Source organism: Cucurbita maxima, unplaced genomic scaffold (assembly GCF_002738345.1).
Source record: "Cucurbita maxima cultivar Rimu unplaced genomic scaffold, Cmax_1.0 Cma_Scf00049, whole genome shotgun sequence".
NCBI classification, from domain to species: domain Eukaryota; kingdom Viridiplantae; phylum Streptophyta; class Magnoliopsida; order Cucurbitales; family Cucurbitaceae; genus Cucurbita; species Cucurbita maxima.
Genome location: NW_019272065.1, coordinates 488,485 through 500,438, shown reverse-complemented (window position 1 = coordinate 500,438; position 11,954 = coordinate 488,485). Strand labels below are relative to the sequence as shown.

Sequence of the window (11,954 nt, the reverse complement as noted above, 5' to 3'; positions counted from 1 at the left end):
AAAAAAAAAAAAAAAAAAAAAAAAAAAAAAAAAAAAAAAAAAAAAAAAAAAAAAAAAAAAAAAAAAAAAAAAAAAAAAAAAAAAAAAATCAACGGAAAAGTAAAGATCGACTAAAATTCACAGAAGATTCACAAAAGAAAGGCTTTCGATTGAATGCCGAGAGGAAAAAGATACAGTTCAGACGGAATAGAGCTTCAAATTTCGAGTTCTGAGGTAGGGAAAATGAAAATATCGGAATGCGGATGTAAAGGCAAATGCACGAAGCTAATCAGCATAGTCAATCAAACACGAAAGAAAAAGGAAACGATACGGAAAGGAAGGAAGTGTATTCTTCACTTTCCTTCATCACCCGGAAGTCAAAGAAACAGTAAATTAAAACTGACCACTAGACGCCATCGAGTCCACTGACTCAAAGCTATCGATCAGTAATCTCGCAGAATCTAAAGCAAGAAGTAGTAGAGAAAGTAACAATTTCAAAATTCGCAGAAGAGAGGAGAAGTACCAGCGACGAAGGTGAAGATCCGAGCTTAGCTTGAAGAGAGGAAGAGAAAAGTTGGAAACCGCAAAAATGGAAATGGTGGTGCTTTTAAACCGCCAAGAAAGCGTTGGGGAAAAAAAGGGAATCCAAACGTTTTCTTCTCTGCCTTTTGTTACTCAGTTTATATGCGTTTGAAATCCGGCAGAGAAATACACGTGGATTTTATTAGCGGCTTTACCGTTTGACGGCCTCGTGACGCTACTATTTTAACGGCCTTGTGACGGTTGCCCGCCGTCTGCTTACATATGAAAGTCTTTCACTAATATGGTTTTAACATCGAAGGAAAGAAAAGTCAACCTGTTTATATAATTGGATTAGTCCCGTTCAATGAGATCACACGTCGATTGGAGAAGATAACTAAATATTCCGCCGAGAGGATAACTAAACATTTAGGGTGAAAACCTCTCACAAACAGACTTGTTTTAAAAACTTTAAAGAAAAAATCCAAATAGGACAACTAGCAATGGGTTTGAACTAAACATTTCGGATGGAAATCTCTCCCAAGTAAACTCGTTTTAAAAATCACCCTCTCCCAAGCAGACTCATTTTAAAAATCTTGAGAGAAAGTCCAAATAGGATAACATCGGCTAGCGATGAGTTTAAACTAAACATTCAGTGTGGAAAGATAGGTTTAAACTAAACCTTTCGGGTGGAAACCTCTCCCAAACAAACTCATTTTAAAAACCTTGATAGAAAGTCCAAATAGGACAACATCTGCTGGCGATGGGTTTAAATTAAACATTCAGGGTGAAAAGATGGGTTTAAACTAAACATTCTGTGTGGAAATCTCTCCCAAGCAGACTCATTTTTAAAACGTTCATAGAAAGTCTAAATAGGACAATATCTACACACGATGAGGATGGGTTTGGGCTGTTATATGCTCTTTTGCTCTAATAATATCTCAGAGTTACTAGCCTCTTTCTTTCTTCACAATATATTAAGCCTTCTAAATGTTTAAAAAAATTATTTAAAAGATTCGTGATATAAGCCAACTTAGGTTAACTACTTAGGATTCAGCACATGGGGAAGATTTCGAATTTACATTTTGTTCGTGAGGATAGCACTCTCCTATGGGTTAGGTGCAATTGTTGCTTGCTATTGAATCTCAAGCAACGAATGGTTATAATTTTGAATCCACTCTTGCATATTTTAGATTTCGAAACGATTTTTAGTTTAATACAATCGTGGAGCTCGCAACAAGACGCTGGCTCGGTCCTAAATATCAATCGGTTAATCGACTTACAAGTACTCTTTTCTGGGGTTGAGAGTTAGCCATCGTTGTTTAGGAACAAGTTTGTATGGGTATAATAGAAAACATCCATGTGTTGCAACCAGGTAGAACAAACAAAGTTCATACAAATTTTTGTGCTGAAATCTGTTTGGGAAAGACCTCCCTCCCACGGCTGAGTGGATGAACCTGAAAATGGCAAGAGTTCAAACTTTATACGAATTTCAAATGTTTACATTGTCATTTTCATAGCCAGCCACTTCGCCGTGGTATCAATGCATTACACGGTAATGGGCTGCTGTATCAAGGAATGAGCATTAAGCTACAAGAAGTAATGCCCCCCGGAAATCTATTTTGATGATATGAATCTAATCTGTACAAATCTACTAAAATTTTGGTATTCGGATCCTACTGCTGAGAGAGAGATTCATGGATGCCGTACACCATGGAAGTGACATACATTACAAAGAAACTAATCTCATTTCTTTTGGAAGGTGACCATCAGAAAGAAAGCAGCTAAACGACTGAGTATCCCAAACAAAATGAGCATCACTAAACAAAGTTGCCAGTCATGGATATCATAGCCGTTTTCCATCAGTGAAGTACAGCGAGTTATCAACCATACACCAGAATACCTGTCAGCATTGATGTTTAGACAAAACAATCACAACAAAACCTTTTCAACAGAATCCATCCAAAGGGAAAGAAGAAACGCAGTTAAATAGCATTCATTATGCCTTGAGATTGAAACTATCGTTTCCTTAAGTCATCATGCAAACATCATCAGGCAAACATCATCGATTATTTCATACTAGCATTTTTGCTTGTCAAATGCAAGCTAAAACATGCTAAATCGACTGCATTCTTACAAACATGCTAAATAGACTCCAATATAATGGATAGAAAGGGAGAAAAAGAATATAAACTACCTTTCAGCATTTGCGATGACAAAGCCTTCGAGTGCCCACTTAGGGTAGCATAACTTTCCTAAATATTTGACAATTGGACTATCTTTATCTTGGTTTGCAATGAGGGTCAAAACTACAGGAAGAAGCACCGACCACTGCAAGAAGAGTAAGATAGGTAAGGAGGATCAATTTTTTTGTTGTCCCCAGAATCAACTCGATCAAATAATGAACACTTTATATGGAATCCAAAACAGAGTGTCTTATTACTTGACAAAAGTAATAATGTTGCAATCTTAATTTGCATGGCATGAGTTGAGTTTCGAGTATGTACCAATTGGGCAGGAGCAGGTTGAAGGTAGATGGCAAGTGCATATGCCATTCCAGTCACACAGTACACTAGACAAACTAAAACAACATAGTTATCTGTAAAAGTTGATCTCGGATTATTGAAGAAATAGAACATAGACAGGTAAACCAGTGGCTTGACGATTGTGTTGAAAAGGTCAAGTGTGTCTTTTGCGAGAAAATGCGCCAGACTGCTAATCCCTGATGCACTCTCTCTCCAGTACTGTAATTTGTCAAGGGAAAATGATCTCAGTGCTGCAATCTTGCATAGGAGGGCTGCAAAATAAGCAAAGAGCGTATGACATAAGACATATAATGGGATGAACTTCTAAATGAAAGTAATCAAGCATAGATTATGCAGTGTCTCAGTTTTTTCTAGGAGAAGTTTATACTTGTTATGGTAAATAATCAAGTGATCCAACCTATTTATAAAAAATATAACAGGACTATGATTTATGCAAGACACCACTTTCATTGGTGCTGCAATCAGCAGAAACCATACAAGCTATTTATTTCATTACTGGCAACTCACAAATAGCAATGACGGTGAAAGTATAGCCAAGGGAACCAAATGTTTCATCATTCACTTTAGCAAGAGTTCCTAAGCATGCTCCAGCAAGTAACAACATCAAGTAATCAGCTAATTGAATTTTAGCTTCTCGCAGTCGCTGCTTGCACACCCTGGAAAAGCAAGAAAAACCATGTACAGAGCAATTATTCTTATTTAATAAAAAAGAAACACAAATACAACACATACAGAAATCTCCAGTTGCAAACTAACAGCAATGTTACTATATGTTTTACATATGAGAATAAGACTAGATGAAATAAAAGCATGTTTTAGGTGATTTATTTATAATTACTTTTGTATAAGTGTTTAATTATAAATCATTTGTAGTGGTATTTAACTTTAATTAAAAACAAATGGTGTTTAACTGTTATCTACAAGAATGCTTTATCCTCTCACTGCATTATAGTTACTTGTAATTCTTAATCTTTATCTATATAGATATATAAGAAGTCATATGAAGAAACAAATTATACATGTATATTTGTTTAGAATGTATTGAAAAAGGAGCACTTACTGTTGGACTCCTTTGAAGATATTGAAATTCTAACACTTAAGGCTCACAATCATACTGAACTTGATTACAATTTAGAAGTGATAGAGCTTGCTTACTGATGCATAAAAAGTAGAACGATGTAATAATTTGAGTAATCTTTACCTTCCCAAGAAATACCTAAACTGCCGAGCTAAACCAGGAGTTCTTCGATTAGATAGATCCTTAGAACTTAAGAAGTTCTGCTGTGCGTGATCCCGCTGCGACTCCACGTTGGACTTCGTGTCCGGCAATAAATCTTCAGCAGGAGATTGTTCTCCAGCTTCATCACCAGGATTTTCTCCATGTGTTGAGCCGCTTGCAGATGTATCAGAATCACATAATTTCAGCAGGTCCGGAGGTACTGGATACCCATTATGAAGCATCCAACGGACAGGAAGTTGCTCGTAAGTCACACCTACTGGCTTCACCAGACCCTCAAGAATGTCAATGAAATGGTCGGGAGGATTAACACGATCTGGCACTGTGATCCCTATACCAGCGAAGTACTCTTCAACTTTCTTTACAGATCCATGATACGCAGTAAGCCCACCCTTGGCGAGAAGTATCAAATCATCAAACATCTTAAACAACGAATAGCTGATTCCACAAAAATGAAAATAAGTTTACTTATGATCGTAGGACCAAAAAAGCCAAAATAAAAGTAATATCAAATTAAGAAGAGTTAGAGATGGAGAGGGAGAGGAGGGTTTCCTCATGGAAAAAAAAAAAAAATAAGAGCCCATTAGAAGGGAGGGGAGTTTTCTATGATTTCGATATTTTTATGGGGAAGGAAAATCTTGAAGTCAGATTAAAAGTAATTGATGGTCCAAAAAGTAATTATGTTCATTTATCGATTATCATGAGAAATGGCATTCTTAAGTTTGGTGGTGGGCTGGCTGTACATACCTAGGTTGGTGAAGTACCATGCAGATGTTCACACCTTCAAGGGCTTCCCGCCGAAGTGATCGAAGAAGTAACTGAGAAGATGCACTGTCTAGCCCAGTGGTAGGCTCATCCAGGATCAATAAGGAAGGTTCCATAACCATTTCAAGCCCCACATTAACTCGTTTTCTTTGACCTCCAGAGATTCCTCTTTTCTCCACAGTTCCAACAAGCGAATCTCTCACTGCTTGTAGTCCCAAGGACTCAATAACTCTTTCTACCACAAGAACTTTATCAGGTTTTGGCATGTCAGCTGACAGTCTACATAGTCAAAGAATCCATCCATGAGGAAAGCCAATATTTAACATGAAATATTCAAAATTTTGGCTTTTACAGACCCAAGCGGCTGGTGGAAACTTAAATGTTTGTAAAGGGTAAAAGACAACAACGACTGATATTTATCACCATATTCCCTGATCCAACCATCATGAATGGGTATATGCCAAGTTAAGCTATCAAATATTCAAATATACTAAACACGTCATGATACTATTAGGAATTTGACGAATTGGAATTTTACAGTTTAATTACATAGAACATGAAACCACATGCATCAGTGGAAATTAGTTTTGGTTTTGGATGGTGATAAAACTAATAAATATGAAAATCCAAAAAATTAAAATGTTCAGGATAATTAGCATCCAAGCAAGAGCAGAGTCCTGCAAACTGGAAGGCACTCTGGTCACCGTTCACATAATAGTGCAGTATAAGAAAAAGACTTGATATTATCGTCAAGAATGGTAAAGTTTTGAATAAATAAAATTCACTTACCTGCACCTAGCACTAAATCGGAGGTTCTCCTCAACCGTCAAATTTCCATGCACTATATCATCTTGTGGAACAAAACCAATAATTTTTTTGTATGAATGGATGGACTCGGGTTTTCCATTTATAAGAATTAAACCAGTCATAGTGCACCCAGTAATCTTCCCAGCCAAAGCCGATAGAAAAGTTGTCTTCCCTGCCCCTGATGGACCCATGACTGCTGCAACCCGACCTGGCATAATCTTCCCTGTGACACACCTCATTATATGCCGTTGTTTTCCCTTCAATGTTAGAGTAAGATCTTTGAAAGCTACTTCAATCACAGGCCTAGTCTTAATTTCAGTATCAGTGGCCATTGAAATCACTCCTGAGAAGGTCAAGTTTTTGTTTTGCTGTTGCATTGCTTTCTCTTTCTCTAGCTGGCCATAAGCATACTTAAAAATTTGAGTGTGAGTATGTACTTGTTTGCCCTTTGGAGCATGCTTTTTGATATTTTTATCTCCAATCTCCAAGTGAAAGCCTTCATTGCTATTTGGATTACTGTCAATGGACTCCAACATTTTTGTAAGGTTATTTTCTTTTTTCTTTCCTTTTGAAGTAGCAGGCTGTTTCTCCGGTGCATCTGAACTGCCTGGATGCACGGGTGGTAGTTGACCCAAACCTTTCGATTGATCTGGCTGTTTTGATGACTTTTTACGAGAAAATGTCCGTGATAATTGTTGTTGCAATCCTGATGCGTGCTTCTTGGCAACATCTTTTGCGATTTTCCACCTTTCACGAGCTTGTGCTGTTTCTCGAGCATGTCTAGCAGCATCTTCCCTTCGTTTAGCCTGCCTTCTTTCCCGTGTAGTAAGAACTTGGTCAGAACAATTATAAATGATCAGCAGCAAAGTACTTATTCCAACCTACAAAGATGTGAACAATATCAAAATACATTGTTGACGACAAAGAAGAAGCAAATCAATGGCATATCATACTAAAAATTATTTCTATAAAATCAGCTGGACATGCAGAATAAGAAGTTTCGACTATGCATTAAATGCTTTCAAAATGTATACGTTAGTTATTCATTTATGCAGATAAGTGTTCCAACCTATAACTACGCAAAAAGTTTCTGCATATAGAATGATCATGAATGAAAGAAGTCACTGAACAAGATTGAATAAAAGGTTATTAGAGTTATATGTCATGAACATTTATAGTTCTAATCTTAGAACTAAATTAGTATCACATCGAAAATCACAAATGAGAATGATATCTACCTATCCAGCCCAAACAGCCTGTATCCAATCAAGATTTAATATCAACTTTCATCCCGAAGCATAGGGAGGAAGGGGAAAAAAAAAAAGAGTTACTTACAATGAGCATAACCCCATAGGCATGTATATTTTGGTTTGCAGTATTTGGATTGCAGGTTGCCAACTCGAAGCAGGCTGCAAAACCATTAAATGGAGTGAAATGTTCAACCCCTTGAATGCTTACAAGGCAATTTAAGATTTCTCAAATAAAAACAATAAAAGTTTTAAAGAAGAACAAGTTTCAAAGGAAAAGTTAGATAGTCATCATAATCTGTAAACAGGGGTGTGCATTTACCATTTTCTTCCAATTTAGCAAAGATTACCAGTTGGATCAAGCTATATTTATTCACATATAATATTGTTACGCCCAATTCTCAAGCTGGTACCTAGACTCTTGTAGATGGATTAAATGATTTTATATATCCAAAAGCTTCCTAATCATAATTTTGAATCTTTAATTCATGGGAACTGGGTTTCTAATTGAGAAAGTTCGCTAATCATGATCATTTTACTTTCCATAAACAAGCTATTCAAGAATAAGCATGATAAATCCTTAACAATGAAATTTTAGATATGGAGCAGGAAAGGAAAATATCATTAATCAGGACTAGTTTCTATAGTATTTTTATCCAGGCAAAGAAATGGTCTATAAAAATTGTTTCCAATTCATTGAATATTTTCTTCTTGTCTCAAAGTGTAGAAAGCCACTTTCTATATAGGCCCTTTTTCAACTTCGTCTTATCTTTCTTTACTTCCCATCACTCTCCTAAGGCTAATATTGGTGTCACATTCCAATCTAGAATGGGGAAGGGTTTCAGGCCCTTTTGATTTGGAAGATGAGTAGGCCCCTGGAATACTTCGTAAATCCTTTGTATTCCTCTCATTCAACAATAACACAATCCAGCATATCATAATAAATTTCGTTTTCAAATTCTACTTCCCATCAACACCATCTCCTTACTTTTACAACGATATCCCTCCCATGTCATACCTCATATTCCAAAAGGGTCATCTCAGCCTAGATATTATAACTTCCATTACAAGGAACCTAAATAAATGTCATGCATATATTTCAACAGAATTAGCGTACTGTTTAATATCATTTCAATTTTTAAGCTGATAACAAATGGCACACCACACGCATCAACTTGCATGACTTACGTTGTTCAGAAGTAGAACCCTTCCTGCAGTAATGCCTAACACAGAAGTAGATCATAGATTAGAACAATGACATGATGAGAATGAGAACAAATATTACATATTAATGTGAACTAGAAACTAGCAAGTAATATCACATACTAATGTGAACTAAATTGAGCTGTTCTATCATTAAATTTCAGACCCTTGCAGATTTCAAAACGAGATTCAGGACTAACAGTTGTGAGTTTACAGATGAGGATTAATACCCACTACTGCAAGAAACTCTGCTTGTGGTTGAAGGGCAGTATGATCCAGGCGAACAAAAAATTTCACTGCTGGAAGCAACATCGGCCCATAAATCTGCTCCTCCACAGCTATGATTAAGTTGTCCAGGAGGTATCTGGTAACTATATCTACAGATCATATCACAAAGTTGAAAGGCATACGCACAATATAAAATTCAGTGATTCAAGTGGAAAATGAGTTTGACAAGGAATGTAATATGAACTTACGGATCACATATTCCAGTTGTTGAATTCAGGTTTGCAAGAGGGCAATAAGATCCTAACGGGCAAGCTTCATTTCATTTTTTGGGGGAAAAAAGTGAACGTGTTAGATGTAAGTTCGAATATTGCATTCAAGATTTTTGGACCAGCTACGTGAATCAAATTGTAATATAACACAACTGAATCATCAGAAATGTTGGCAGCTTGAAAGTTAAATAACAAACTTTAAGAAATATTTAGTCCAGAGTACAACAAGTATCTTCCTGGTAACGGAAATACAATGTAAACAAATTTTTAGCTCAAAATCTTTTATAACATAATCCAAATCTTTAGGAATGAGAATAAAGTTATGGCATAACCCACAATGAATCATCAGAAATACTAGCAAAGAGCTCGAAAGTTAAATAACAACTTATAAAAAATGAAGTGTCAAAAAGTTCGAGTCCAGAGAAGACCAACATATCTTCCTGGTTAGGGAAATGTAATTTAAACACCAGTTTTAGCTTGAATTCATTTGTATATTTGTTAACAGAATTTCATTCTAGAAAGTATGAATTCTACGCCTTAAGGTTTCTAGTTATATTTGATTCACTAATAGTAATGAGGTTGTGAAAAACTGTGGGGAACGTAGTCTTAAAAACAGGTGTAGTTTCATCAAGCACAGGATTAAGAGGGCAGAAAAATAACAAGAGGTAATTTAATCACATACTTACGTATCATGCATGTAAGACCCTGAGGACAAAAGAAACCCTCACAACAAGATTGGCAGTTTTCAGTTCTAGAAGGAACATCCGTAGTTTTGGGGTCAACCTTGTTTTTGCCAAGACTGCAACTCCAACCTGGTTCACATCCAGAAGCCCACGAATTTAAATTGCAGTTCTTGTTAGGTTTTATGTAAGTGAACGTGACCCCTGAAGTAAGCTCTTTCGTACGGAAACTGCTGAAGAATAATCTAAGCTCAGCTGCTGTACACAGTCGTTGTGTAATATCTCCTGTTGAGAAATAAATATATGCCGTTAGGTGTAGAGGAAAAGTTGTAAGAAGTAGGAAAAAGTTCATAAGGGAGGAATGCAAATAAAAAAGAATGATGATAAAATTGAACTCAATCAATTCAACTAGCTCAACCCTTTTCATTTGAATTTATAATGAGGTCGTAAAGATACAAAGACAGACAGCCACTGACATCTAAAAGAGATAGATATATTATCTATATTCTATTAATAATAATTACAGTAATTATTTCTTAATTTAGAGTTCTTAGATAGTTAATACTCCAATGGGTTGCCCACTAAAAATAGAGAGTGTTGAAAGCACCTGATCATTATCCCCCCAAAACGATTCAACCTAAAAACTCTTCTACACAGATTTTGAAACAGACTATCCAGTTAAACTCTTCTTTTTAGAGGATTGTATACACCCTCTAGTCTCATATTTAGTAGTTCTCAAACTTTTTGTTCTACTGCGTTGAAGATCATTTAAAAAAGAAAGAATATCATTTTTCTAACCGTCCAAGCCCACTGCTAGTAGTTATTGTCTGTTTTGGCCCGTTACATATCGCTGTCAGCCTCACGGTTTTAAAACGCATCTACTATGGCGAGGGTCTAGCTGTACTCCGAGCAATGTCTCACACTGTCCAGTGATTGACTTTGATACCATTTGTATCAACTCAAACAGACAATATCTTCTAGCGGTGGGCTTGAGTTGTTACAAATGGTATTAGAGCCAGACACCGGGCAGTGTGTCAGCGAGGACGCTGGGCCTCCAAGGGGAGTGGATTGTGAGATCCCACATCGGTTGGAGAGGAGAACGAAACATTACTTGTAAGGGTATGAAAACCTCTCACAAGTAAACGTGTTTTAAAACCATGAGGTTGACAGCAATACGTAACAAGTCAAAGCGGATAATATCTTCTAGCGGTGAACTTGGGCAGTTACAATTATGTGAAAACAAGGAAAAATAGAAGAAGAAAGATACAATTAGATACACCAAATTGAATGCACCTTTTCTCGTTATCCTAATTTTTCAGAACCAGGTCGATCACCCCTCAACCAGACCCACCACCTCAAAGACTAAAATGACATCAGATGATACATTCAATGATTAAAAACATATAAAATAATGATTAGCTTAAACCTTCCTATACAATTATAAAGAAAATAATTGAACTTAGAATATCGTACCATTTGTCATCTTAAGACACGAAGTCAAGAAATCAACGTTACCCTGATAATTGAAAGCACCATCCCAATCGGAATCCCTAGAAGAAATCAGAGGCCAACAGAGTTGAGAACTTGAATACAACAAAACAGTAAATAAAAAACTGGATCAGATAAATACGCACAAATCCTTTACACAGAACCCCCAATTTGTCCCAATGTCATTGCTTATAATGCGTGTCATATTCGTGAGTCGGCCATTAACTATCTGTGTGATAGAAGAAATCAAGGCCGGGTCAGCATTCGGACGATAATCCTCTTCATCCACGCAACGAATGGACGGAAATAGACTCAGAACGACGACGATAAACAACAACATAAGAGCTAAACAGCGTCTGGAAATCTCCTTTATACGCATTTCTTATATCTCAAAATTCCGCAAGAGAAATTCGCATAAATAGCTAAAGATACAATGATTCAAAACCATGGCAATATAACCAATACTCCTTCTAGGTTTCCATCGCAAGCAGGAAAGCAAAGCGAAGAGGAGAATCCAAACGATAAGAAAGAGATGGATAGTCGTTGAGTTGATTGAAGAGGGAATGAAGTTAAGGGTATCTGAAATTTCAATATGGTTGTGGAAGAAGGAGCTTGCAACAATGGATGTGGAGAAATCGGAAAGACCCGCAGAAATTCGGTCAAAGGAAGCCATGGATGTTCCAAATGAAGTCCTGATTTGGGGATGAAGAAATGGCGAGGAGGAATGGGTGGCTAAATTGATGGGGGGGTGGAGAGGCTGAACTACGCCAGAATTTCAGAAGAGTTTGTAATTTTTTATGTACGCAATGAATTTTGTCGATGCAATGTGGCGCGAGATAAACGGCCGCTTGTCGAACCACTATAACCGCCAATAACACGGTTCAACCACTCCGGTCGAGTCCACCCGGTTTATTTTCTTTTCTTTTTGGAATAATCAATTTCTACCTGTATCACTAAAGAATTATAAAACTTTTTTTTAAAATTTT

At 36.7% G+C, this 11,954-nt stretch overlaps 2 protein-coding genes across 5 annotated transcripts in view; both read right to left on the bottom strand.

Moving 5' to 3' along the window:
- LOC111471232 overlaps positions 1 to 606 on the bottom strand; it is a 6,765-nt gene extending 6,159 nt beyond the window's left edge. For 2 of the 4 annotated variants that reach the window (XM_023116946.1, XM_023116943.1), the window contains exon 1: positions 503 to 588. The gene's annotated coding sequence lies outside the window, so the exon portion shown is untranslated. Of the gene's footprint in view, positions 1 to 502 lie in introns of all 4 variants that reach the window. The other 2 variants (XM_023116944.1, XM_023116945.1) reach the window with 2 other exon arrangements.
- Positions 607 to 1,956: 1,350 nt separating this feature from the next.
- Positions 1,957 to 11,761, bottom strand: LOC111471261 (putative white-brown complex homolog protein 30). The gene is made up of 14 exons (XM_023116979.1): positions 11,115 to 11,761; positions 10,954 to 11,030; positions 9,487 to 9,765; positions 8,780 to 8,843; positions 8,534 to 8,680; positions 8,289 to 8,323; positions 7,189 to 7,262; positions 5,836 to 6,734; positions 5,029 to 5,325; positions 4,246 to 4,719; positions 3,552 to 3,700; positions 3,006 to 3,295; positions 2,696 to 2,829; positions 1,957 to 2,401 (listed from the first exon to the last, which is right to left on the bottom strand). The coding sequence occupies exons 1-14, from the start codon at positions 11,345 to 11,347 to the stop codon at positions 2,245 to 2,247; spliced, it is 3,309 nt and encodes a 1,102-aa protein (XP_022972747.1). The 5' UTR covers positions 11,348 to 11,761; the 3' UTR covers positions 1,957 to 2,244.
- Between the last annotated feature and the right edge of the window lie 193 nt (positions 11,762 to 11,954).

What these genes read in the sequence shown, in the direction of transcription:
- LOC111471261 (XM_023116979.1), bottom strand. Translation starts at nt 11,347, where the DNA reads ATGCGTATAAAGGAGATTTCCAGACGCTGTTTAGCTCTTATGTTGTTG. An exon ending in CGATTTAGTGCTAGGTGCAG is followed by an intron (nt 5,326 to 5,835) that starts GTAAGTGAATTT and finishes TTGACTATGTAG; the next exon opens with ACTGTCAGCTGACATGCCAA. An exon ending in TTTAGGTATTTCTTGGGAAG is followed by an intron (nt 3,701 to 4,245) that starts GTAAAGATTACT and finishes TTGCTTTTCCAG; the next exon opens with GGTGTGCAAGCAGCGACTGC.